The sequence below is a fragment of the Gilbertella persicaria genome (assembly GCF_025201335.1).
Source record: "Gilbertella persicaria strain CBS 190.32 chromosome Unknown B0P05scaffold_37, whole genome shotgun sequence".
NCBI classification, from domain to species: Eukaryota; Fungi; Mucoromycota; class Mucoromycetes; order Mucorales; family Choanephoraceae; genus Gilbertella; species Gilbertella persicaria.
The window spans coordinates 216131-242466 of record NW_026251998.1 but is presented as its reverse complement, the minus strand read 5'-3'; the positions used below and the strand labels follow the sequence as shown (position 1 = coordinate 242466).

Genomic DNA, 26336 nt, shown 5'->3' with positions numbered 1-26336 from the left:
AAAAGAGAAGAAGGGATATGGAAATGGGGATGGAGGGGGCCTGAAATTTACATGCAAAGCAATCGACAGTCACAAGTCGTCCTTGTATGCATCTGTGCTCTGACCAATCAAAATTTGTTTGGAATACACTGGAACTTTCTAATTGAGTTGTTCGCATAAACAAACAGGGCCTGTGTCATTAGACATGTTTCACATAAGAGCGAGGGGTTTCTTGATCTTATTCAAAGTATTATGACGAACCGATACGCAGTCATTCTCTATCTCTCTCTTCCTTTATTTTACTAAAATGTCTCTTGGAGATTGGGTATTTTCACCTTTCTTGAACTGTGGTATTGAATTGTAGATATTGCGACTGTAATCAGATGAGATGACTCACTCCTCTTGTAGAATCAATTCACCTAGTCCATATTCAAGATTGGATAGCTATGATCAAAAACAAGAATTAGAAAATAATTTTTGCAAGGATTTTAGTTGCTGTGGACTACGGCTAAAGAACTTGCATATACTATTGGAACACTATGAAGAATTCCACTCTTCTCAAAAGACAACTGAAGAAGAAGACAAGAGTTCTTTATTGATTCGTAGAACTGTTACACAAGAAACACAAACAATTGATTTAACTCATCGTTGTCCACTTTTAAAATATCCTTTCACTAAAGAAGAATTACCTGATACTAAATCAACGCCCAATAGTAGTAGTAATGAGGATCAAACAGACAGACCTTATCGTTGTCAAGTCAGTGACTGTGACAAGGCATACAAGAATGCAAATGGACTGAAATATCATCGACTACATGGTCATTGTACACCCAATGATGGTACAGATTTATTAGACAGCAATAAACCCTATGTTTGCTCACTAGAACAATGTCAAAAACGATACAAGAACCTAAATGGTCTCAAGTACCATATGCGACATACACATGCCATTCAATTAGGTCCTACACCTACTTCTTGTATAGATAAAGATGAAAGAGAGAGTGAAGAAGAAGAGGAAGAAATACATGGCATTAAACGAAAGCTATCTTGTGGAAGCTTTAAAGTTGTTTAGATTTTAGCAGCCGCTTTTTGACATGAAATAAAATACTTACTTTCCGAATATGACACATCTCCCTCAAGCTAACATATCGCTTCTTATACAGAAGGATACTACCTTATTGATGAAGTCAATGTTAGACTGACTGGTGTTATTTTTGAAACAAGAAAGAGTATCTTGGAAAAGGAGCTGAGAAACTCTATTGCTGATAGCTTGTCTCTTAAATTGGTACTACAGCCATGCTTCACCAAAGGACAACGTAGACACTAGTTGTAAGTAAACTCTATTTAGGCAACTCCTTCTCCGCTTCAGCCAATTCTATTTTCTTCTTCTACAGACAAAGCAAGTTTTGGCAGGGGATCATATTCGCCACTGAAATAAAAATTATCCTTTAAAACCACTGCTTCCAAAAAGAAAAAGCTAGACAAGATGAACTATTTGTTGCTTGTAGTAATGAACAAGAGATGGACTCTTACTCTTTATGATAACTATATTAAACTCAAAGTAAATTTAGTAGAAATGTGTATATAAAATACAAAGAAGAAGTTGACTCAAAGGATTGTTTGTCTTTTATGGCTATCAGAATACACGTACAGTGCGAGTTTAAAGTTACCGGAGTTATAAGAAAAAAGGGCTTCTCTTATAACCGTTTCTCACCTTGTTTTCTCCACTACAATGAACATTGTCAATGAAAAGTGGGGTTTGATTCCTTCAGATCCTGGTAATGACTATTTAATGATATGAAGATATTAATCTAAACAGCTGTGTTTGATGACATGATTCAACAATACGGTGTAAAGGACACAAAAGTGCAAGAAGTTCTTACACTTGATTTTGAAGATCTTGTTAAAGAAGGGTATGCTAGCTTCTATGTAGAATATGTATTTGATATACTCTATAGACCTGTTCATGGTTTGATATTCATCTCAAAATATGTAGAAGAAGAACTACCAGACAACTTTCATGAAGCTGATCCTGATGCAGAAGCAGTTATCTTTACTGCTCAAGTAAGCTATCCAACGTGCATTCTTTATACTCATATTTAGGTTATTACCAACGTATGTGGTACTTTAGCATTACTTGCTATCTTATTTAATGCAGATATTGACAGAGGTGATATCTTGAACAACTTTTTGGAATTCACCAAGGGCTTTTCACCAGTGAATCGAGGTATTTGCTTAGGCAACTCTGAACAGATACGAACCATACACGACGCTTATGCAACGTAAGAACCAAAGAAGACGCGTATTTACACTCATTCTCTATAGACATGCAAATCAAATAGATATGGACGATACCCTTTCTAATGTCTCTGAGAATGATAATGCAGAGTTTATTGATGTGGACGATTTCCATTACATTACTTATATTCAAAAAGATGGCTATGTATGGGAATTAGATGGCCTAAAGTATCAACCTGTCAAAATAGCCCAATGTAATGAGGAAAACTGGCTTGAGGTTGTGAAGCCTGTATTACAACAACGCATGAACTCTTCGTAAGTTTATTGTGTGCCTATACATTACTAATAATACTACAAGTACTGAAAATGAGTTGACATTCAGTCTTATGGCTGTCACTCGGGACTCTTATGGTGCTATGTCTCAACAACATAAAGCCTATGAAGAATGCCTCCAGATCACTCAACAAGTCTTACGTCAAGACTATTCACGCCCTACACTGACTAGAAAGGAGAAACTGTGTCTTCAAATCATGGAAAATAACAATATACCCCAACAAGATATACTTCTGTTTTGGGAAGACATAACCAAAGGAAACAAAGAAGCTGCTCAACCCAAGATGGAAGCCTTGCAGAAATCTGCTGAAGCATTAAAGACACAACTACAACAACTATCAGAACAAAAGAACTTAGCCAAAATTGATGTGGAAAGACAGAAATTTGATTATTTCCCTTTTATCAATGCTTTACTGACAAAAGCCTACATACATCAACTATTACAAGATCAATCTCAACCTAAAAGAAAAAAGGCAAAAAAGACAAAATAATCCCATATATATATATATCATTCAAAAATAAACATTTTAAGCTGTCAAATCTGCAGGCATATGTCGAGTATAGGAATTGGCTGGGTCAGGATTACAATACACATGTGAAGGTATCTTGAGATCTTCGAAATCCACTCTTGCCCTATGTGTCCATTCAATACGGTCTGCTGGCGTAAATGCGTATTTGCCTAAGTTAGCCCAATAAAATGCCTTTAAGAAACGTATTTCTTGAATAAACCGCATTTCCAATACACCATGTTGAAGCACCATAAAGCCCTCTACTGTCCTGCCTGTGCTGATATAAGGCAATGCTCTTGCCAAGTAAAGACAAGGTTGTGTAAACTCCCAAAACTTGACTTGTTGAAACGCGTGATTAATTCTGGAAACACCAAGAATGAAGCGATCATAGTTATTGGCATCACCTGTAGAGACAAAGTCCACTTGTTCATCTTCAATCATACAATACATGCCCATCGTAGCAAATATTAAGCCAAAAATAGGGAAAATGTTGGCTATGTTCATGTATTAGTGATATTATTCATTAATGCCTTCACTTACGTGTGACAGTCAATAAAGGAAGAATAGCTACCAAGTGCCGTGTGTGTCGACGAGCATATTCATAATTATGTGTTCTTGCATAATAACAGAGCAAAGTACCATGGATAGCAATACGATTAAAGTCTGCAGACTGCTTCAAATGCGCTTCTAACAAGGTCACAAATGGCTCGCAATCACGCAATCGATCCATAATCAAAGCATTGCCAACATTATAGACACTTAACCAAACCTCCGCTTCAAAATCACAATTACTATGAGCCGTGTCTGCCATTTGCTTCAATAAGACCAAATCATCGGGTGAATGGTCCAAGGTGCCTTCAAAAATACGCATCGTAATCACCAAGCCTACAGATCGATAAAATCCCTGGCAGTCTGTAATGACGCCCAACGTCTTGACAGCATCAATTGACTGATACAACAAATCTCTTGCATTCTTGAATTTGCCTGCCGCAAAGCATAAAAACGAGCAAATCGTCAGTGTGTCTGCATCGTTCTTTTGGTCCATGTAACGCAATGCCTTAGTGATATAAAAAATAGATTGCTCTTTTTCATCATTAAGCCAGCTTAGTAATGAATTCCTAGCCAAAAATAGGGTATAATTAGGTCCAATTTCATTTAGACGTTCACAAGCGTTCAGGCCAACAAGACAAGTATATACAAAAGCACGTCCTTTACCCGTATAAAAATAAATACTGGACAATTGAGCCATGATTTCCACCACACGTTTGCCGATTTCTTTCTTGATGTCTTTATCAACTTTACGAAACACACGCAGTTTTCGATGGCGGTATTGGGCCAGACGGTTGACCCAGAACTTGAACAGGAATTCAGGTTCACTTTGTGGCCAAGGTTCACCAAGACAATCCAGTGCTTGAAACAAGAATTTTTCGCCTTCTTTGAGTTTGGTTCGCATAGCAAAGCACATGCCTAATCGACGATAGATATCACTTCGATGCAGGCGACCAAACTGAGCAGCCAAGTCTTGATTACTGTCTAATATTTTGACAATGCGTTCAAGGTTATGCGTGGCTTCTGGCAAAAGAAACGCTTTCATGTTAACATCAGCCAATGCTTCCAAATAATACAGTTGTTTGTCGAGCCAGTCTGTTTGCAAGTAATGGCGAGTTACTTTACTCAGCAATTCCATGTAGTTTTCTCGAGTGAGCTGGCTTTCATAATACTTGGCTAGTAAACGGTGGAGTACGATACGGGTTTCATAAGATGCCATATCATAGATACTTTGAGGAATGGTAATGTGTGCAAATGTATAGACTTCATTGCCCACCAAACTATCGTCTGCTTTTTGAATAAAATGATAAACATCGTACAATTCAATTTTTTGACGCACAGTGTCATCATCTGCATACTTGAAGTCAGTGTTGTTTTCTTTGATCACTGCTTGAACTTCTTGAATAGTAAAGTACTGGTCTAGACAACTAGCGACTGTCAGGAACTCTTGAAAGGTACCTTCCAATCGATCAAACTGCATCTTGATAATACGCTTGTAATCAAAATTGCCCAATAGGTCTTCAAGATCAAATCGATTGCTTGTAGGCACCAAGGTATTCTCGACCAAAGTGACATGGTTAAAGTCTTTTAATACAATGGCCATGTTTTTCACATAAAGCGGGTTACCACCTGTACGCTTTTGAATGACACGTACAATTTCAGGACTGACATTGGTTACACCTGCAGTTTGAAATGTCTGGAGAATGATTTCGCCAATTTCTTTAGCACCTAATCCGTTCAATTGGATTTCTTCTGAACAACCTGTTTCTCTAAAATCATTGATAAAAGTAACATTGTAGTCCTTAACAGGGCGTGTAGCCAACACAAGCAACACACGTTGACAATGTTCATGAATATGTTGTAATAAACGAATAGATGCTGAATCAGCCCCTATAGCCAACACATCAACCATCATTCGCTAATTTGTAGAGAACTTACATTGGACATCGTCAAGAATAAAGACAAGACCTACTTGTTCAGATACATAGCGTGTCATTCGACTGATAAGACCTGTCAGTAAAATATCTCTGCCTCGGCCATCCAATCGGCGTGTATACCGATTGTCTTCTAGATCAGATAAGGCAGAAAAAACTACTTTAAATAATGGCAGAAACCCATCTTCTTCACCGCAAATACGAAGACATCGAGTGATCAGTTCTTCCAACTCATTGGATCCTTCAAGGCGTTCTCGAGGTTCTCGAGAAGAAAAGCGTGAGATGGTAGAATAAGAACGAAGACGCTGTACTTGTTCAAGCGAGAGAGGGTGGTTATTGCTATGATTGTCTTTGGTTGTCGTAGGCGAAGGTACCACAGACGAAGAAGAGGAATTGGCGGACATGATATCGTTTGATTGTTGGGATTGGACTGAATCTGCCAAGTAAAATCCACCTGAACCACTAAGGTGAGGCACACGTCGTCGTGTATTTTGAGGCACTTGATCTGAATCAATGATTTCAAACAAGGCTAACAAGATGTTTTTGACAAGGTAGTATTTTGAACTCTTTTCAACTAAAAGAAAGCATTACAAATCCATACCTAATTTATATATCTACCTTCTGTTGAAGAAGACCAGCAACATGTTGTATCATGCGAAATAATCATTCTGCTCAATGCATGACAAAAGAAACTTTTGCCTACACCTGAAGGACCGGAGATGACCAACAAATGATGATTCGAAGCCTCCATCCAATCATCCACAAACTCGGTAGCTGCAGCCATCTCTGCTTTATATCCAATAAAATCAGAATTCTTCTCTTGACTTTGTGTAGAGATACGCTTTGTCTTGACAGTGGCAAATCGCAAGATGCCATAGATAGTTACAGGCTTAACTTTACCCTTGACGAAATTCTCACCATATTCTTCAAAGTCGCATGTTCTTCCAATCTGTTGTTTGGTTGCAAAGTCGCATACAATGTTCTTTTGAGCAAATGAAAACTTGAGCATACGGACAGCCAGAATGATTGTGTCACCTGCAATGCCTGGGTCTCGACGATAAGGATTACCTTGAGGCAAGACAGCATTAAATATGATACCTGTGGATAAAGAAATGGCAAAATCATCGAGGAATTCAGCAAAACTGTCTCGTAATTCAATAGCTGCTTTGGCTGCAAATACAGCTTCTCGTTCATGCGATAAAGGCGGAAGACCAAACACAGCTAATAACGTAGCGCCTAGTATAGAATATTAAACAATCATCATCATTGCTTTTTTTTTTATACCTTTATCATCGACAGCAAATTGCTGCAAGATGCCTTCGTATTTTAACAAGGCTTGAATGGTAGCTACAGTAGCTCGTTGAGCAATTTTAGCACCTTTGGGTGTAGCTACATTTAACTTGCCAAGGCTGATAAACATGATAGTTGCATCTCTAAACTGAGGCAAAAAGTTATCCTCAGGACTATTCTGCAATCGATAAAGCGCACTTCGGTTAATGTATTTAAAGTAATCTGGATTAGGATCAGTCGAGAGTTCCAACAGTGAGTCTTCTCGTGATTTGGGTATTAGAGGTTCAATGTTAAGTGTAGCAGCTCGTTTCATAAGACCTGGCTTGTCCATCAAATAACTTGCATTGGGCGTTGATATGCTCTTTTGATGAGATGTATAATGTCGCTTTTTAGTATGGTGGTGTGTAATGGTATCTGTGCCTTTGACAACATAAAATTGGTTTCGTTTTTCATAAGAAAGACACATCATTTGATTATGAAAGATATTGTACGCTTCTGGGGTGATACTCATTTCACCTGCTTTGGCTGCTGTCAATGCCTCTTCAAGCGATTCCACAGCAGGACCACAAATGGCATATTCTAAACGACCTGTGTATTCCGATGGATCCTGTTCTATGTTCTTTATCTTTTGTTGAGAACTTCTTTTTCGCTTGACATTTGATGACGATGGTTTGATGTCACCGAGAACAAGATTCGTGATATTTCCGCATGAGAGACCAATGTGTAATTCAAGATCAATAGCATCGGGTTCTTCTCGTGTAGTATCACTTGTATGACTTCGACGTCGAGATGCATAAACTCTGTTTCTTTTCTTGTTGTCTTTGCCAAACAAGAGAGGAATGCAGTTCCAGACATTAAAAGCCGTTGAGTACTCTTCATTATACGTATGATCAAAATCAAAAATAGAAGAAACATTTTGAAGACTGTCTCGGGACAAGGTGCGTTCACTATCACTGGCTGTGCCTGTACCATCAAACAATAAGAACCGTTGGTTGCCCATGCCAGGATGCGAATTAAATCTTCGTTCCATTTCAGCATTTGAGCGATGTTTGGATCTTTCTTCTGCAGTTAAATAGACTCGGTAATGAGACAATCTGGCCAGTAATTGTAATCCACATTCGACTGCTCTTCGGACAAGTAGGTTTTTATGTCTTTTCTCTCTTTCTTCAATGGACGTATTAGGTTCAGACATGTCTTGATCTTTTTCCTCGGGATGAATCGTCTGAAAACTAACAAGGACTGCATCGCCAAGAAACTAGTGAAGAGAATGAGTCATGTATTATTCATAAGTTTTGTACTCACTTTGACTACATCACCCCCAAAATGTTCAATGATTTCTATACACTAAACAGAGTTTAGTATGCATATATGCAAGTGGCATTAATCATAAAAAAAGGGTCATACATTACTTCGCCCATATAAGTGCCTATTTCAAGTGCAACTGCTTCTGCTCCAGAATCCCCTTTCTCGGCAGCCATTGAAGTCAACTGTTAATTTGATTAATAGACATAATATAATATATGATAAACCTACAGCACTAAATCCTAAAATATACATAAGTAACTTTTTCTCTTATAAGATATCACTTGCCTACAACGTCCACCATAAGCACAACACCGAACTGAGACTGAATATATGGAAGCTTTAACTGCTCTTGACGAGCATGTAAAGATCTTACATACTATGTCAACATATAAGTAAATATTGTTTTTTTATTATTTAGAAAACAAGCTTACTTTTGCAATATAAGGTGCAATATTTAACATGTATTCACACACTAGTTTTTTTTTTTTTTTTCTTGTTAAAAAATAAAAATAAAAAAAAGAATACAAGAGAAAAATACCCACACAATCTTTTTTTTATGGCTCAGCCAATTTTGAGTCTGTGTTAATACAAAGGTCACGATTATGCATTAAAATAGATTTAATTATACTGTCATGGATACACTACTTCCTGCGAATTCACCTTGAGGCAGCCGAATATCAAACGTGAGATTGTTCAGAGTAATCATGACACTCGACAATAACTGCGTAGGATCTGCCACTGTCAATTGTGACTCACAATACCAAACAAGAATAGGCTGATTGCTTTGAATGGTCCATGCATCCCATGGACTCTGAAAACTACCCGGTGTCCAAAAAGCCAAAGCCAGTGCATTATCCCTGACATGATAAGCACCACGTACACGTCCTAAAGGACTGTCTTGATTCACAAATTGAACAAGAGAATCCAACTGATGTGATTCTTTTGCATCTGTATCTATCTGAACAACATAGGTTGCATCGTTTAGCAGGGCATGTTCTATGGTGGCCGTAAATATACGCTGTGATGCCACTCCTTTTGAGATACCAATACTTGTCCAGTTGTTGACTGCATGGCTGGCTGTGTTGACGTGAAGGGCTAGGCCTGTTTGATTTACAAGACTATACAAGATACGGTTATGCCATACATCCCATGTTGGTTTTTTTGACACAAATGTATCTGTCGTCAATAATTGGCCATTGATATAGACATCGCCCTTGAGATTGGACTGATCAAGTGTGGTGATAACAGAAGCATTATTGGATGTGCATTGTAAGGATCCAACCTGAACGGCATAAAACCCATCAAAGAAATAAAACGTTTTTTCCCAACGCAAAGCTCCTGTCATAGGATTGATGTACTGCATCACTGCCATACCGCCATGACCCGTTGTTGAAAGACCACCTACAAAACTTGTGTTGCCATAAAACTGAGTCGAGTTACATCCTAAAGGTGTTGCTCCATAATCGACAGTCGTACCAGGCACAAGGTTCCAATCCCAAGCAGCAAAACAGTCAAGGTATTCATCGCCTGCTCGATATATATAAATAACACCATCGCTCAGATGAAAACCAAATGGATTTTGGTCGTTGTTGCATTCAGAATTGGAAGTACGCGTAGAGAACATCTTGAGTGTTGTGGCGTAGTGTGTGTTGCGATGAACTACATAGTCAGAGTGATAGAAAATGCGTGTGCCTTGAAGTTGACCTTGACTGGGACTCGATTGTGTCTGGAGTGCCCATAGCCTGTTAAGGATACGGTTGATATCCGAGGCATGTGTCCATGTCGACGTGGCTTGTTGTATGCGTGTCAAATTGAGTGCAACACCACCGCTGGCTTGTCCATCCACAGAAGCAAATGAAACCATACGCCCAATAGCACTGTACTCCCATAATAAGCTAGAGTTCGTGCTGTTGGAGACAATCATCCATTCTGTTCCATTCAATAAAGTCAATAATGCTTCTTGAGAAGCCAAAGGAGGACCAAAACTTGTGTTGGATGTTTGATAATAGACCATCACTACTGAATTGATAAACTCTTTACCATAGTTCCCATTGTAAAGTTGAGCAGCATGTTGTAAATAAGATCCGTCTGCCTTGACACCATCTTCGCCTGTCTTGGTTGTGATAGTTGTTTGTCCATAATAATGGTCTAATGCAATCTGAACTGTAGTTTCATTGTCTGTAAGTAGACCCAAGTTGAGTACAGAAGTGGCTGCATCCAGCATATTGGCGCCTGTCATTGGACCAATGCCGATAACATAACTATCGATACGATCATAGACACGTTGGCTTGTAAGTGTACAATTACTCTTTTGAGTGGTTGTCAAGTTTGCTTTTAGCAATAAACATGTACTGGTAATAAAACGAGGCATTAAAATCATCTAACAAGAGTGAGGAACACATACTATTTGTTTGTAGGCGTATTACCTGACCAAACCAGTTTGTGTTCCAAAAACCTGGTGTATCACAAGGACAGGTACTGTTGGCCAATCCACCTTCATCCAAACATGTATCAGGTTCATAATTGTGGCCAAACCAATAGTCCATTGCTTTTGAAATTATAGGCAAGAGTTGCGTATCATGATTAGATCGATATTGGCTTGCCAATGTCACTACAAAATCATGTTTGAATCGATGCTATTATTTTAATTGTGATTTACATGTACGAAGAAAATGTTGCTGTGCTGGCCAGTTGGCTCTACGCGCAGGACATCCGGTAGTATAGTCTACATCTTGCCATGTACCATTTTCCATTGAAAAAGTAGATATCCTTTTGCTGTTAGCTATGATTAAAAGAATGAAGTTTTACCATGCTGATATTTGACCAAAGTTTTTTATATTATCTTGAATAATCAAATCCACTTTACGGTCATACAATAATTGTAATTCCTGCAAAATCACAAGGGGTACAAATAACCATAGACATGTCCAAACAATCATATTTAAAATGAACAAGAGGAAAAGCAAAATATAGCAAAAATATGTTTTTATATATATAAGGAGCTAATCAGGAGGAAGAAAAAGAAAGAGAGAGGGGGGGGGCTTACTTATAAACAAATAATACACAATGCAACCCAAAAAAAAAGAGAAGAAAAAATTACAAATTCTACAACAAGCTTGTGCCAGGTTCTTGAGGCAAAAGATACACAATACCATAACTTGCACCTGCAGCCACAGCACCAATCAATAATGTCTGAATAGCACCCCAAACAGCACTGTTAGGGTTCACCAATCGACTCTTAATATAACCAAAAATCAACAATGTCAAGGATGTCACAGCCACAGATACATACAAGGCCAACATAGCATCATCAATAAAGAAATAAGGCATCAAGGGAATCAAACCACCCAAAAAATAAGATAAACCAATAGTTAAGGCAGAGATCCAACTGCGTCTAGGATCAGGGCATTCCAAGTTGAGTTCAAACTTCATCATGAAATCAACAAACTTTTGAGGGTCACTCTTGAGTCTGTCAATTAAAGGTTGAATGGTTTCACGATCAAGACCATAAGGTTCAAGGATTTCTACAATTTCTTCTTCTTCATCTTGAGGGCATTCTTCCACTTCAAATTCTTCACGCAAACGCTCAGTACGATAATGTTCAATTTCAGAACGTGCAGCTAAATAACCACCTAAACCCATTGAAATAGCACCACTGTTTTTATATGAGTATGTTACACGTATCGACTGTTGAACAAACATTACCTGACAAGTTCTATTTTTTTTAAAAAAAAAAAAAAGTCAATTAAAATCTATGCTATCATCTTTATTTACCTGCAGCACCACCATAAATGACGAGCTTGGAACTACCGAGAGAAGAAAGACCAGCAGCCAAAGCAAAAGGCACAGTCAAACCATCTTATGGGTTGATCAATCATTGTACATTTTTGTTTATAAAAAGTTACCTGAAAGACCAATAATAGTGTCACGCACTATTTCTGCAGACTCAAAATGTTGTTCCAGATGTTGATAAGGAGGATATTCATGAGATGGACGACGTCTAAGCTTATTTAAAAGTGCAGACATGGTTAAACGCAAGAGAAAAAAGGAAAAACAAAAAAAAAAATACTAAATGAAAAAAAAAAGCTTTTTTTTGTACAACTCCCGCCGGTTCACCGCCCGCGCCTTTTACAAGATCAAGATGAGCAAATGTGAAACATGAAAACCTTTTATTGCGTCAGTATTCGATGACAAGCAGTAAAGAGATCAATACAGAGAATATATTTTTTGTCGTTTTCATCTTGTCTTTAAATTAGACATATCTTACTGAATAGGGCGGGGGTTTATCCAGTAAGTGGTTGATGCATGCTAATGCATTACTTGTTCCTGGGATAAAAAAAAAAGCCAGTCCATCGTAATTGTGTTACCCATTTAGTGTCTTGAGTATGTCATGTTAACGAAACGAGGGGGAGCAGATAGCTTCTTTACTTACCGTCTTCTGCTGAGGTTGTATCAAGTCAATAAAAACAACTTACGTATGCTGTTGATTTATCTTTTATCATTGAGGAAATTTCTGGTTGAAGCATTTTCTTGATTTAACTCTCTATTTTGCTGCCTTTTTGATCCTTAGGGTAATAATCGCTATGAAGCAGTCCTTTTAACAGGTCACACTTGAATCTCAAAGTTTCCAGAAGGCGTCAATCGAACAAAACCAAAGCATTGACAAAGAAATGAAAATAGATCCCCTACAACTGATAAATACAGTATGCAGAAAGAGACTTGGCCCATTGTGTCAGAATGCAATAGCTTTTATGTATTCATCATTTTGGTAAATACTTTGTAGACGAACAAAGACCTCCAGTATCCACAAATATAATGTTGCATTCCGAGAACTGTCAAGGTACTAATGAAATTGAAGTCGCTAATTAAAATGAAAACATAAAATTAGTTTAAAAATCCGCAATACACTTTTGGCGAATTGCTTCGTATTGGGAGTAACTAAGGTAGTGACATGTTGCACATAGAGTGGAGATAAAGATTCCCTTTTTTTTTTTTCCTTACTTGATCAGCATGTTTGGTTTATATCATAAAGTGCTTACCAAAAGACCTATTCTTGTCCAAAGTCTTTCAACAGGTAACATAAAAAAAAATAGCAGCATTTTTGTTTATTGAGCAACATTCGTTTAGCTGTCTTGTTTGGTGCAGGTAAATAAGTGATTAACGATCTTATTGATTGACTTGTCATTCAGGCGATGTCATTGCACAACAACTTGTTGAAAAACAAGGCTGGGAAAACCATGATATGAAAAGAACATTGCGAATGACAGCATTTGGTGGTGTCTTTGCAGGACCTGTTCTTAGTCAATGGTATCGTTTTGTAGATAGAAAAGTGACTATCAAGAGTCCTGCTCAAGGTCTTTTTGTTAAGGTAGCATTGGATCAATTCTGTTTTGCTCCCTTTTTCATAGCAGGTATAGAATAATGCATATATAAACAAAATAGACTAAACATGAATTTAGCCTTCTTTACTGGACAAGGCTTGTTTGAAGGTAAATCGATTCGGGATATCAAGGACAAATTAGCGAGTGGCTATACAACAGCACTGGTTGGCAATTACAAGGTAAATGATAGAGTATATCTTTCTATTGAAGCTAACAACAATGTTAGATTTGGCCTGCAGTTCAGATTGTCAACTTTTATTTTACACCATTGAATTATCGTTTGATGGTAACCAATGTAGTAGCCTTGGGTTGGAATGCGTATCTCTCTACTGTGAACCAAAAAAGCAACTAATTGGAAGGCATTTCAGCAATGCCCGTGCCATTGATTTCTGGCACACCCACTTTACTCTGTTTATATTTCACAATGCCTCTTGTCTTAACCTAGAATAATCAATATAAATATCACTTGGGATGACTTACTTTTCCTCCTAATAAGCCTATACAAAATCCACTGGGTGCAGACAACCCCTTCAGTGCTAAATCCGCTGTACTTGTGTCTATCAATCGTTTGTATCTATCTTCACACATAGGACATGAATATTTGGCTTCTTCTTCATCACATAACAATTGATATTTCTCAGGTGTTAATATTTCATCACAGCGTGTATGAACCCAATGATCACATGTATCACAGGCTACCATTTCATTGTCTTCGTCATCGTTCTCTTCTTCAGCATATGTCTTGAGACAGACAGGGCAGAATCGATCTCCATTGAAATGCTCAATGCATTTGTTACAGTACGTAGCTAAATAGACGGGGTATTTGTATCGATCGCTTGGGGGTGCAATGGCGTGTGTATATTGTGATTCAGCAGCCATACCATGTTCATCACAGCCATGGCAATTCGCACAGAGTGGACAGAGCCATGATCCTTCAGGCACATGCTCTACGCGGGGATTACAGCAACCTGTATGCCAACCACGATCACAGCCATCACAGATCATCAAGGTGGATTCATCACCAGCACTTTTACAAACACAGCATATTTTGCATTCAGGGCAAGACCATGGATAACTCTCAACAGCAGCAATTTGACGTGGTGTTGTCAGATTAGCACAGATAGGGTGGTATTTTCGTGTACATTTGGCACATTTGACAACAGCAAAATCGTCTGTGATATGTTCTTCTGCTGAACTAAACAGGTTATCAGCCGCTTTGAGTTCATGACAATCAGCACATTTGTTGTCTGAATAAGCAATGTTCTAAATCAAGATCAATATCTAATTGCTGATTACTTTGGGTACTTACAGGAGGTGGTCCTTTAGCAAAATCAGACATTGGTTTGGATACCATATGGATTGAACATCGTTCGCCTACTCGAATCACTGGTCTTTTACAGACTTGATTACCACCCAAGGGAACACCACACACAATGGGTTCTGGTGGCGGTAATTTGATAGGTTGATATTGTGGTTGTGGTGGTCTTTTGTTAATAGACTGTCTTTGTTGTTGTTGTTGTTGTTGTTGTTGTTGTTGTTGTTCGGGTGTGTATTGATTTACAGATTGATAGACAAGGCCTAAATAATACTGTTGAGCAGCCAATGATTGTGCAGTGTCAATCAAGTTGGAAGGATCAGGTATTTTAGGCACAGGATAATTAAATCTGGCTTGATGAAGAGGGAAATTCGCTTGAAATTGTCCTTCCATCAAAGCCAAAGGAAATTGACTATCCTCATCCATTTGCTTTATCTCGGGTTGGTTTGCGGAGTCTAACAATTCTCGGCCAATACCATGGAAACGAGATTGACTGGCTGGTTTAAATTCAACCTGTGGTGTGTCTGCCTTGACCATTTCAAACGTACATGATTGTGGCTGCAGTGCAGAAGGAACTTGGTTTACATTCGAGTGAATATCGTAAAATGTTGGTTTAGCTGCCCTTCGTTCATGCAATTGAGCATTAAATCCTCTTGCTGCTAATGCAGCATGATGCATCCATGTTTGGTGATTCATAGGTGCCTCTGAAGCATATCCTTCTGACTTGACTGTTCTAGTAATAAGCGATTTACGATGTACATCTTCCATAGGTGTATCTTGTACAGGTGTATCTATATCACTGATGTCGTTAGCTGATTTACGGTATTTACTAGGTCGTTCTTCATGTTCAGTTTCATAATAATCGTCCTTGATACGTTTGCCTCGTTTGATAATTTTGTGTCCAAAGCACTTGAAGACAGAACGAGCAGTAACGACAGCTACATCGCGATGTTTGAACCAAGTCACCAACATGCCCATATCGACCAATGCCTTTTTTTCTTCTTCTGTGATACGCACACGCTTAAGTGAGGGATGTTTATGAAAGAACAGATAACTATCACGATAACCAAGAGCCTTTGTAGGTTCCATAGCCAACATGAGTAACTGATCTCCATGTTCAGGTAATGTAAATGTAGGTACTTTATATTCTCGACCTAGTAAAAAGAAAAAATGAGTCCTCATGTCTAAACATGATGCATTACCTCCAAGTAAGTTGCCACTGGCATCCACTTTGGTTTCTCCTGTGCTATCAATATCAGATTCATACTCTTCATCTGATTTGTTGGTGGGACTCTGTTCCCGTCTGCGTTTGGCTGTGTCTGTAGTCTCTTCTGGTGTAGATGGATAACTGGCTCTTCCTCTCTTTCTACTAGAAGAACGCGTACTGGAAATAACTTCTGGCTCAGGGGAAGGCGAGCCCTTTTGTTTTTGAGCAGAAGTGTGTGATGGTGAGCCCATAGGTTGTCTTCCTCTTTTACGTCTAGGCATTGTTTCTATTGAAAGAAGGTTGAGTAATGTGCCTTGAACAATAACCTTCTTTTTTTTAATGGAATGTAAGAAAAACTCGCGTGCTGGCCAATGAACGTCACATTTCGGGGATTCGAACTAAGCCAATCATATCTCACTTGTCATTTCGTATATGAAAAGAAAAGAGCATTGATGTCATGTGTGTGTATTTTCTTTAGTTTGTTATTATTATCATGGAGTTGAAAGGCTCTTGCCATTGTGAGAAAGTGAAGTTTAAAGTCAAGTCTCATACACCTGCACCTGTAAGTTGAAAAGTAAATGTATTATTCACTCATGTATGTATAGTTTATGCAATGTCATTGGTAAGCAGTATATTTTATAGATGCATTATTTATTCCTTAAAGTTCTATTTGTCGCAAGTGTCAAGGTGGTGGTGGCTATGCTATTAATATTATGGGCGAGGTAAACAAGCATAAACGCGTAGACTATCGACTGAATAGTGAATAGTATGAAACGCTTGAAGTAGAGGGAAAAGAATATTTAAAGTAAAGCTCAGTCGTGCATGTAAAAATAACTAACATCATTTATTTAGAGAGTACCGTGCTGTGAGAGACAAAAAAACCCATGAATTATGGTAAACTACTCTAATAACTATAAAAATAACTCACCATTTCATTAGTGGCAACATCCGTTATTTCTGTGGTGAATGTGGTTCACATCTCTATGCTTATGATAAAAAATGGTCCAACTGGGTCTACCCTTATGCTTCTGCTATTGATACTGATTTACCTGAATTGAATGAATCGCAAATCTACCGAATTATGATTGGCTCCAAGGCAAACTGGATTCCTACACCTGCTGTGAATGCAGACAAGCATGTATTTGAAGAATATCCTGATTGTTCTTTGGAACAATGGCACAAAGAGAACAAATTGTATGTTGAATAAACTATCTTTATTACGCTTTGTGGACGTGTAACAAAAGGATGTGGCTCATAAATAATTTTCTAAATTTGTATAATACTTCTTAACTTTTTCTTTTGTAATACTGGAATAAAATAACTGACTGCTAATAGGAAAATACTCGGCATGTTTTGCCAAGCATTTTGGACACTGCGTCAAAAATTCTAAACTGTAACTGCTCCTTTTTCCTATTTTTTTTAGGGGTTGTTTCTTGATCTTATTTCTTTCTTTATACGAGTATTTCTATACTAGAGGCACATCTTATTCATGAACAAAGTGAATTATACAATGGTTTTGTTCTTTCTCTTTGTTCAACCGTCGATAGGCGCCGAAATGGTTACACCCGCCTCACCATCCGCCTTGATACTCCGTCAATATCATGAAGCCAATAAAAATAACAATGTTTATTCCTGGTGTAGCTATAAAACCTTTTTATTTTTACTTTCTCCTTCTTTTTTCTTTTTCTATTCAAAAAGTCTATATTTGGTTTTATTTTCTTTCTTAAAAATGAGCTCAAATGAAACAAAGGCTGATAGCTGTCCTACAACCCCTGGGTTGTCTATGGAAGGAGGATTGTATGTATCCCTATAATAAAAAAGAAAAATACTCATGCTTTATAGTGAACCAGGATTAGATTGGTCTTCACTTAGAACAGATCCAACAGGCAATTGGCATGTTATTGGCTGGGTTGTCTGTGTTGGTATTCTTGCAGTAACATGGATTATATCACTGATGACTATGTTTAAGCACCTGAGAAATTACTAGTAAGTGTATCATGCTATAGATAGAAGCGATACTAACCTTTTCTTTGAAGCGAACCTCAAATACAACGACATAAACTACGGGTGATTTTGTTTCCACCTGTCTACGCCACACTATCATGGTTTGGTTACCTAAGATATGATTATTCTACCACCATCAAATTTTTTGCGACTGTGTTTGAAGCATTTGCTGTATTTAATTTGTATATTTGTTTACAAGCCTATCTTAAGCCTTTTCGACAAGAAGCTGGTGCATTAAAAGAACCCAAGGATACCAAGATTATGTTTGTTTATAATCTTCATTTGTAAGACATTTTATTCAATAGTGCATTGTAAACTGACTTTGTTAGAAAATCAAAATGGGGAATGCATTATCGTATTATTACAGATATTCTTGTCTTTCAATACCCTATTTGGTAAGAACAACACAATCATAAGGTTTCTTTCTGCTTATAGCTCTCTCTAGGTCACTTTTAGATTCCTTTATGTCCATTTTTGCAGAACTCAAAGGTCGTTATTGTCAAGGCAGTTACAGTTTTAGTGGTGCTTATGTCTACTTGACCATCATCAACTTTATTTCCTTATCTGTCATTTTGGGTGCTCTTTTCACCTATCTCGATGTCTTTCATAACGAATGGAAACGAGGCCATATTCGCGCCCATGGTATGTTTTGGTGTGTCAAGGGTCCTATCATGGTCAATTTTTACTTTGGTGAAATTCTGTTGACTATCTTGACCACAGTTGGTGTAATTAAGGGCACCGATGGATCACATGGCAGTATCGCATGGCCTGCTGATGCTGTCAAAAATGGCTTGTATGTGATTATCGTCTGTGTAGTGATGATGGTCGATAGTATTATGATGAACAAGTTTTTTGGTCCTCAAGACAATATTGCCAGTGCTGCTAGTGTAGGCCAAGTTAAGAAAATGTCGCCCTGGAAAGCTTTTGTAGATGGCTATATAGCCTATATTCCCGAGTTTTTGTACATGGCCTTGCGTTGTGGCGCAGATTCGTTCCAGTTAATGAAAAAGCGACGCGAATTAAAGAAGAGAAAAGAGACTGAGGGTGTTGATAAATCGAACTTGTTAAATGAACAATCAGATTCTGTAGATTACAGAATGACTGAACTCAATCAAAATTCACCAGCTTCAAATAGTTATCCTTCAAACAGTAATCTCATGTACGAACAATCTCAAAATAGAAAAGAACCAATGTCTTTTCCTGAGCCACAACATGTAACATATCCTCAACATAATTCTTATTATTCACAGCATTCTTAACAAAAGAAACTACATTTTATTTTAATAAATAATTTAAATACGAGCGATTTGAACGTGAGGAACTTCAGGGTTAAAGACGACATAGTTGTTCTTCAAGAAAGTGTCACCCAAAATAGCTTGGTCAAGGCCACCTTTACCAAATGAAGCGTAACAAGTACTACCATCATTTTCATAGACCAAGTCAGAACCAGGTACTTCAAAAGTGGCGCCATTGATGGTAAAGACAAGAGGGTCAAAGCTAGAAGTATCACAACTGATTGTATAAGTACCATCACCGTTATCTGTAGCGCCATAAGCTTCAGCAACAGCATCAGCATTATCATCCGTCATCAAGAAAAGAGTGGTACCAGTATCAAGAATACCAGAGAAAGAATCAGCCACGTCTTGACCACCAATCGAAAGACCGTCAACAGTAATGCCCCAGAAACCTTGAGAGTTATCAATAGGGACAGTTTTCAAGCTACCACTGAATTTGGAAGAGTCATAACCACCAAAGACGTATTCACCACCGCCACCGTTAGAGGCCTTACCGAGGTAAACACCAAATACAGGAGAAGAGATCAAACCTTGGTCGACCAAGTTGTCAAAAGGTGTGTTGATGCCAGAGACAGTAGTGATAGTGTCAAAAGCAAGACCTAAAAGACCGTCGTTGGGGCCACTAGAGAAAGAGCTGGATTCTCGCTTAGCCAATTCAATCGTTTGATGAGCGATCTTGAGGCCACCCAAATTGACAGTATCAGTACCGAGAATACCGCTAGCAGTGGATCCATCACCGTAAGAAATGGACCAAGAGCGACCATCTGCCTTGTAGGTGCTGGAACTACTAGGATCGTATTGGTTTTGAGAGCTGCAAGAAGAGCACAAGGTAGAAGCTATATGCATCATGAGCTATCACTGTCAATGAGAAAAATGAACTTACCAATCCAAAGATCACTGGAACCAGTATCAAAATCCAACTTGAATTTTTGTTCAGGAGTACCAATACCAACAACACCATAGTATTCAGAATCATTACTATAATCAGTGACAGGAACAGAACCAGTACCATCGGTAGTGACATTGGAAGGAACACCATGAAGAGGCTTAATGATGTGCTTGAGATACTTGGCTCTAGCCTTTGCAACAGCAGCCTTAGCATTAGGCTTGTAGTTTTCATTTTTGACCAAAGGAACGGAAAGTTTCTTGCCAGAAGGAGCAGCTTCAGCTGCCATAGCCATCACAACAAGTGCGATACAAGAAGAGACAAGAGTAAACTTCATCTTTTTTTTTTGTGAAAAGGAGCAGGAAAGAGTCAAATAAGGATTATTGTTTGAATAAAGATTTTTGTTTTTCAATGCTGTCTCTTTTTATATCAGAAAATAAGGGTGTCAAGTAGCTTCATTCCTTTTACAGACAATTCTTCTTTTTTTGATCAATTCAACGCATTTAGTGCAATTCGATTGAAATATGCATGATTAAGTTATGTCGTGGCCAGCACCTGGGTACACAAACGTAGGGAATCAATCCTTGGTCCTACAATTAAACAATAGTGAGTCTTAGCATGTGCTTGCTTTACAAAAGCTAGTTTGATAGAAAAGTATCAGTCGACATGAATGTGTTAGGATAGATAGGTCTGTATTCATGCATTCGATGTGTCATACTAAGGATGAAAAGCCTAGATCAAACAAAGCTTAACAATAACAGGAATGAGTCTATTGTGGCTCAAATAAGTTTAACTGATGCCAATTTCTTAGTCAATATACATACACCTCATGAGCTTCATTAAAGGGCTACAATTCATAGTAAAGCAGCACACATTCATTGCATTACTTATAAAAGATAGATGAATACTGATAGACTTTTCTAAAATTAGGTTATCTTTTTTTGTTTAGTCTGATTTTGGCGAGCACAATCATATATGAATAAAATTGCTTGTGCCATTGTACGAAGCAAATTGTTTCGTATTGAAGTAAAAAAGAATGCATTTTATGCATAAAAAACGTCTAGGGATTAGTAATACAATTTGGTCTTTTTCATTGCATCAAAATGGATATAGAAATACACAAAACCGTTGTAGTAGACCACTATTACGAAATGCAATGACTGCTCGATAAATACATGCTTAATGTTTAAGTTTTTTTTTTTGTACTCAAAGACTAAACAATTGCCTATTTTTTTGGCTGGAAAAAAGCTTACGCTATCTAAAATAATGAATATAAGTACTGAACTATAATACTTATTTGCATGAGAGAGTGATTAATAAAAAAAAAAGCTGCACAACCTCATTTCACTTGATACATGAATAGTCGTACAAATTATAAACTAAGTAAAAAAGACCATATTTGGTGAATAAGGATTTAGTGTCTGACGGCTTTTGTTACTCAAATGTAACTGGTGAAAGTGATTTGTGATTAATTACATTATACCTTGCATTCAATGGACCAAACAAGATATGTCATAGCAAGCAAATATTTCTGTTAAGGCGATGTATACAATACAAGTGAGTCTAGTTAGCTCGAATAAGTTGAATGAGGAAGCAATAAACTCATAAAAGTGTAATACACTTTATTACAACATATCAAAAAAAAACATTGGCCAATAATAAGCGCCTTTTTAAAGCAATAACCATGATAAGAACAACATTGAAATGCTCACAATTATATGGATAATAAAGATAAATAAATAGTTTATTCAGAACTTATTGACTACAGTAAGAGATGCTGCTAGAACCAGAGAGGTTGGTACAAATATTCTTAGGTGTCTTGGAGTTCTTGGTAATAGTGATACCAGACATAGTAAAACCAGAGCAAGGAGTGTTCTTGGAACAGTTGATGTTGACAATAGGATTGCCAGCAGAAGAAACAGAACCAGTGATGCTCTTGAACTCAACATTCTTGATGGTCAAAGAGGCATTGTCGTTACCTTTACAGTAAGATTGTTGGTTATTGTCACAGTAGTGAGTGGTGATAAGGATAGGGTTATCAACGTTAGTGAGAGTGAGGCCAGTGAAGTGGACATCGCTGACAGAACCCTTTCCACCAGGCCAGGTCTTGATACGAACACCGTTTTGACAGTTGACACAAGCACTGTTTTGAACATAGATGCCAGAAACAACATCAGTTTCACCGCCCTTACCAAGAGAGCCAACAGAGAAACCATGAGAGCCGTTACAAGTAACATTGTTAACATGAACGCCTGAGGTGTTACCGTTGATAGCCATACAGTCATCACCGTTAACGACATTGGAGTTTTGAAAATAGACGTTTTGACTGTTGGAAATGTCAAGAGCATCACTAAAGACTGTATGTTAGCAAAAAGTATTCAGAAACTAAAAGTCATCTTACGTGTTATGAGCATCGTTGGAACTAGTAGAAAGAGTATGGATATTGATATGGTCAAGAGTGACTTGGTTGGAACTAGTAATACCAATGTGAGCGCGAGGAGCTTGGATGATCTTGAAGTGAGTGAAGTTGGAGTTGGTAGCAGTGATTCTCAAGACAGTAGGGGCCTTCTTATCCAAAGCATCCCACCATTTTTGACCGTTACCGTTGATGACACCGACATCAGCACCGTCCCAAGTAATTTTGTCACCCTTGATGGTAAGATAGGCATTGAGGTTGTCAAACTTGGTATTGTAGGCAGGTAAATTGAGAGTACCATAGAATTGAACAGTAGTACCTTTCAAACCAGAGACAGAGACAACATCATCGAGATTGTAAGTAGCACCCTTGGTGAAAACGACAGTACCGCCATTAGCGCAGTTACTGAAGGCAGTAGCAATGTTTTTGGAGACACTACCGGTAGTAGCAACAGTACAAGTGGCAGCTTGAGCAGCAGAAGCAAGAACAGTAATGAGAGCAAGAGAAGAGGAAAGAGAAGGAATGTAAACCATTTTGAGGTATGAATGAAGAATATTTTTGAGATGCTTGATCTGCAGCGTATTTATATTCTTGATTCTTTTTTTTTTTTTTTTTTTTTTACTAAACCTTGACGACTGGCATTTCTATTATAAGAAAAAGGGCAGCATGTTTAATGCCAATGAAGCTTTGAACAAGCGAGCATCCGGGCGATCATACAACAATTATTATTATTAGAATATTTCATTTTGGCATCATGAGTTTTAAATAAATAGCGTTTATTGGACAAAGTAAATTGATCACTGCATTTAATTGAGACACTTTGCATAGATATACATATATGAGTTTTTCCCAGAAGTTGTAATCTGATAAAAAAAAACAATTCAAAAACTAAAGCAATACTACTAACTAAATATGATTTAAGTCATCTTAATGATCGACATAAAATGATTCCTATTGTTTTCTTTTATTAATTGAGCGCAAGTTTATCGAAAATTTTAATAAGAAACTTTATTGCTAAGGCTGATTTTTTAGAAAATGGACATTGCAGTAAACAACATTTTCTGCTGCAGATTCTACAATTTATTTATGGTAGTAACGACTGGTGAATCCTTGTTTGTTTTCTAGAACAAATGTCAATAGCTGATAATCTATTGAGCTAATTCTTTTTTAAGCCATTGCGTATTCAAGGATAATATTCCAGCTGAAATTAGAATGTTGCAAGTTGTTTTTAAGAAAGGCAAATTGTGTCAGCACCAATAAACTGGTTAAATTTCTTCTTCTTTTCCTTTATGGTATATTTGTCTCTGGAGATGTCACACAACATATATTATCTTGACAAATAAACCTTAATTCGGATCTACACTTTATATATTTGACTATTATAGAAAAAAAAGGCTACCTTATTTTGTTTTCAATTTTTAACATAGCAATGAAACTATTCACTGTTTCGGAAAGATGATTTCATTATACCAAGCTATGAATTTACCCTGTATCTTACTTTTATTACTATTGTATGTTATAAAAACAAGGTGTTTTTTTTTGTCTTTATCGGCAAATTAGACGTTGTGTTCCCATGTGCCTCCATCTATTCGTTGTAAAGAAGTTGCACAATAAAAAGATGAACTTCAAAACATTTGAATAGTCTCAGAAACAATTTATTTTGAGTAAATGAACCTGTTTTTAGTATCAAGCAATCTAGTAATAATTTATATATCTTGTTACTCATTTACTCGATGACGGTTAAAAAGAACATTCAAGAATACATATGCCATTAGAAGGGCTTTATTTGAAGTGTACAGAGATCAGATGAGAATACTACAAGATTTTTAGATCGCTAGACGTTAGATAGCAGTTTATGTATCTGTTGGATAAGTTCAGTATACTTCATTTCTAGCTAAATATCATTACAAAACGCTGAAATGCTTAATAATAGAGCGACACAAAGAAACCGTCTTAGGTCTCCAGATTTGGGGAAACAGGCAAACATCTATATGTTGGTTTAAGCTTTTATTAACAGTTCAGAGTAATCAATTCAAAATTATTTAAAAAAGAGCAAGGTTGTTGTAGGACGTACTTATCATATAACATATTGTGGTGTTGCCTATTGTAAAGATAGATATTGCAAAATGTACAACATCGACTAGACCATCTTCGAATCAGAAGCTAGTTAAAATCCCTATCATACCATTTTGTCAATAAGGATTTGACAAGAGAAAACTATGATGTTGCTGTTACACCAGCATTTGTTGGTACCATATCTTTTACTTGTATAAACTCTAAAGCTCTCGCTATAATTATTTATTACATAATCTAACGGAAGAATTCACGCACTGCTCTACAGTGTTCGATAAACTAAGAGTATAGCGAGATTAGATCATTGGTATTATTATAATAGACTATCAGCTACAAGTTGAGGCTTGAAGCATAATCTATAGTGCGTTTACAGGCATTGTTTTTAGTATCTTTTTTTTTATTAAATTTTCCAAGATATAGTTATTTCACTCAGACTATACATTTCAATTGAAGACTTCTCGAACAGTCTGCTTTCACAAAAATCAAGCCAATTCGACTTAGATTCAGTTCAAACCACTCACCAGACTCATAGGACTCATCAGCTCAATGATTCAAGTGTGTTTTTGTAAGGCATTCTATTTGAATAGATAGTTTGGTATTCCATCATTTATTCATGCAACAGATGTACCAGGCAAATAGGTACTCTAACTGTGAAAAAAAAAGCCAATAATCCACACAAACCTTTGTCTTTTTCTTAAACAAACAAAGATGCTTTAAGACTTATGCACACACATATAAATGCTCCAAATACCTACAAACAATGCTTGCTAACATCCATGGTACCTTTAGAGTTGATTTGGAAAAAAAAAGTGATTTGTAAAATTTGGTCAAAATGGCCTTTTAAGCAAAGGGTACTATTCACGAAAAAAGCTCACTTTGACAACTTCTGGTCTTCTTTTTGACGCTACAAGACGAAAGATAGAGCTATCAATGAGGTAAAATACTCAGAATGTGCGTCTGACGCTGTAGTTTTTGGCGAACGTGCTTGCTTGCTTATTGTACTATGAAAATGGTACGATATGAGCCAAAAACCTCGTAGTCATTTCTGTCTATTTACTCAATATTTTGGCACCAAAGCTATTATTTTTTCTATATCAATCGACTCAGAAAACAAAGATTTACAACTTTTTTTTTTCACTGCATCAAAGCTGAATAACTGCATCTTCATGCAGTTCTCAACAAAAGTCCGATTTTGATGCGGCAGCAAGAAGAGTTGGAGTTGCCTTCCATTTTAATCTTCGCATATTGCCATCTGGTATGTCCTATGTTTGTTTACACCCACATTTACATCATAAAATACCTATCTTTTTACTTCTCCATGCTTCTTAGCACCCTAAGTAACATACAATAGCTTTGAAAGATTTATTACTAACACGTTTTATATGACGTCTAGGGCAGAAATGCTCAAAACACAGCTTAGACAGGCCAATCTTTGATGGGTTATTGCTCGACAATTACATTACCAACAAGGCTATTTTTTTCATTTAAAACATGTTCTTTCGAGTCCAAGAATTGAATGGTGCCATTGGTTTGGCACCTGGATGAAGTTTATTTTTCGATCAAGAATTTTTTGGAATAAGCCAATATAGGTCTGATCCAGCCGAAATCAAACAAGGCCATCT

At 37.3% G+C, this 26336-nt stretch overlaps 10 protein-coding genes across 10 annotated transcripts; 5 read left to right on the top strand and 5 right to left on the bottom strand.

Annotated features, from left to right (window-relative positions):
• Positions 1 to 367: 367 nt before the first annotated feature.
• On the top strand, positions 368 to 1051 carry B0P05DRAFT_475581 (uncharacterized protein; the record flags this gene model as incomplete). Its single annotated transcript, XM_051574849.1, has 1 exon — positions 368 to 1051. One exon carries the CDS (start codon positions 368 to 370, stop codon positions 1049 to 1051), a length of 684 nt encoding a protein of 227 aa, XP_051432265.1.
• A 660-nt stretch (positions 1052 to 1711) lies between these two features.
• Positions 1712 to 3041, top strand: B0P05DRAFT_573862 (ubiquitin carboxyl-terminal hydrolase; the record flags this gene model as incomplete). Its single annotated transcript, XM_051581534.1, has 6 exons — positions 1712 to 1757; positions 1799 to 1892; positions 1938 to 2043; positions 2083 to 2261; positions 2305 to 2532; positions 2576 to 3041. 6 exons carry the CDS (start codon positions 1712 to 1714, stop codon positions 3039 to 3041), a joined length of 1119 nt encoding a protein of 372 aa, XP_051432264.1.
• Positions 3042 to 3077: 36 nt separating this feature from the next.
• Positions 3078 to 8310, bottom strand: B0P05DRAFT_621206 (uncharacterized protein; the record flags this gene model as incomplete). The annotated part of the gene is made up of 7 exons (XM_051583440.1): positions 3078 to 3553; positions 3600 to 5498; positions 5547 to 6116; positions 6161 to 6778; positions 6827 to 8087; positions 8135 to 8176; positions 8242 to 8310. The coding sequence occupies 7 exons, from the start codon at positions 8308 to 8310 to the stop codon at positions 3078 to 3080; spliced, it is 4935 nt and encodes a 1644-aa protein (XP_051432263.1).
• A 322-nt stretch (positions 8311 to 8632) lies between these two features.
• Positions 8633 to 11134, bottom strand: B0P05DRAFT_495941 (chondroitin AC/alginate lyase). Its single transcript, XM_051575382.1, has 4 exons — positions 10946 to 11134; positions 10797 to 10906; positions 10564 to 10748; positions 8633 to 10517 (listed from the first exon to the last, which is right to left on the bottom strand). The coding sequence occupies exons 1-4, from the start codon at positions 11074 to 11076 to the stop codon at positions 8760 to 8762; spliced, it is 2184 nt and encodes a 727-aa protein (XP_051432262.1). The 5' UTR covers positions 11077 to 11134; the 3' UTR covers positions 8633 to 8759.
• A 108-nt stretch (positions 11135 to 11242) lies between these two features.
• B0P05DRAFT_475482 (Ccc1 family) lies at positions 11243 to 12163 on the bottom strand (the record flags this gene model as incomplete). Its single annotated transcript, XM_051574842.1, has 4 exons — positions 11243 to 11792; positions 11843 to 11852; positions 11912 to 11995; positions 12043 to 12163. 4 exons carry the CDS (start codon positions 12161 to 12163, stop codon positions 11243 to 11245), a joined length of 765 nt encoding a protein of 254 aa, XP_051432261.1.
• A 607-nt stretch (positions 12164 to 12770) lies between these two features.
• B0P05DRAFT_207593 (uncharacterized protein) lies at positions 12771 to 13925 on the top strand. Its single transcript, XM_051573226.1, has 5 exons — positions 12771 to 13211; positions 13265 to 13282; positions 13327 to 13548; positions 13597 to 13697; positions 13745 to 13925. The coding sequence occupies exons 1-5, from the start codon at positions 13148 to 13150 to the stop codon at positions 13868 to 13870; spliced, it is 531 nt and encodes a 176-aa protein (XP_051432260.1). The 5' UTR covers positions 12771 to 13147; the 3' UTR covers positions 13871 to 13925.
• Positions 13926 to 13980: 55 nt separating this feature from the next.
• Positions 13981 to 16321, bottom strand: B0P05DRAFT_589766 (chromatin remodelling complex Rsc7/Swp82 subunit-domain-containing protein; the record flags this gene model as incomplete). Its single annotated transcript, XM_051582754.1, has 3 exons — positions 13981 to 14781; positions 14828 to 15987; positions 16036 to 16321. The coding sequence occupies 3 exons, from the start codon at positions 16319 to 16321 to the stop codon at positions 13981 to 13983; spliced, it is 2247 nt and encodes a 748-aa protein (XP_051432259.1).
• A 212-nt stretch (positions 16322 to 16533) lies between these two features.
• On the top strand, positions 16534 to 17247 carry B0P05DRAFT_573858 (Mss4-like protein; the record flags this gene model as incomplete). Its single annotated transcript, XM_051581533.1, has 6 exons — positions 16534 to 16602; positions 16646 to 16662; positions 16705 to 16762; positions 16808 to 16845; positions 16893 to 16934; positions 16980 to 17247. 6 exons carry the CDS (start codon positions 16534 to 16536, stop codon positions 17245 to 17247), a joined length of 492 nt encoding a protein of 163 aa, XP_051432258.1.
• Positions 17248 to 17731: 484 nt separating this feature from the next.
• On the top strand, positions 17732 to 19341 carry B0P05DRAFT_553236 (organic solute transporter Ostalpha-domain-containing protein). Its single transcript, XM_051579553.1, has 5 exons — positions 17732 to 17837; positions 17883 to 18026; positions 18077 to 18328; positions 18374 to 18439; positions 18490 to 19341. Exons 1-5 carry the CDS (start codon positions 17770 to 17772, stop codon positions 19301 to 19303), a joined length of 1344 nt encoding a protein of 447 aa, XP_051432257.1. The 5' UTR covers positions 17732 to 17769; the 3' UTR covers positions 19304 to 19341.
• On the bottom strand, positions 19337 to 20618 carry B0P05DRAFT_605333 (rhizopuspepsin 2 precursor; the record flags this gene model as incomplete). Its single annotated transcript, XM_051583341.1, has 2 exons — positions 20223 to 20618; positions 19337 to 20175 (listed from the first exon to the last, which is right to left on the bottom strand). The coding sequence occupies exons 1-2, from the start codon at positions 20560 to 20562 to the stop codon at positions 19337 to 19339; spliced, it is 1179 nt and encodes a 392-aa protein (XP_051432256.1). The 5' UTR covers positions 20563 to 20618.
• Positions 20619 to 26336: the final 5718 nt, after the last annotated feature.

What these genes read in the sequence shown, in the direction of transcription:
- B0P05DRAFT_495941 (XM_051575382.1), bottom strand. Translation starts at nt 11,076, where the DNA reads ATGATTGTTTGGACATGTCTATGGTTATTTGTACCCCTTGTGATTTTG. An exon ending in TTTGGTCAAATATCAGCATG is followed by an intron (nt 10,907 to 10,945) that starts GTAAAACTTCAT and finishes TAACAGCAAAAG; the next exon opens with GATATCTACTTTTTCAATGG. An exon ending in GCAACATTTTCTTCGTACAT is followed by an intron (nt 10,749 to 10,796) that starts GTAAATCACAAT and finishes ATGATTTTGTAG; the next exon opens with TGACATTGGCAAGCCAATAT.
- B0P05DRAFT_207593 (XM_051573226.1), top strand. Translation starts at nt 13,148, where the DNA reads ATGTTTGGTTTATATCATAAAGTGCTTACCAAAAGACCTATTCTTGTC. An exon ending in TGCTCCCTTTTTCATAGCAG is followed by an intron (nt 13,549 to 13,596) that starts GTATAGAATAAT and finishes ACATGAATTTAG; the next exon opens with CCTTCTTTACTGGACAAGGC. An exon ending in CACTGGTTGGCAATTACAAG is followed by an intron (nt 13,698 to 13,744) that starts GTAAATGATAGA and finishes CAACAATGTTAG; the next exon opens with ATTTGGCCTGCAGTTCAGAT.
- B0P05DRAFT_553236 (XM_051579553.1), top strand. Translation starts at nt 17,770, where the DNA reads ATGAGCTCAAATGAAACAAAGGCTGATAGCTGTCCTACAACCCCTGGG. An exon ending in TTGTCTATGGAAGGAGGATT is followed by an intron (nt 17,838 to 17,882) that starts GTATGTATCCCT and finishes CATGCTTTATAG; the next exon opens with TGAACCAGGATTAGATTGGT. An exon ending in AAGCACCTGAGAAATTACTA is followed by an intron (nt 18,027 to 18,076) that starts GTAAGTGTATCA and finishes TTTTCTTTGAAG; the next exon opens with CGAACCTCAAATACAACGAC.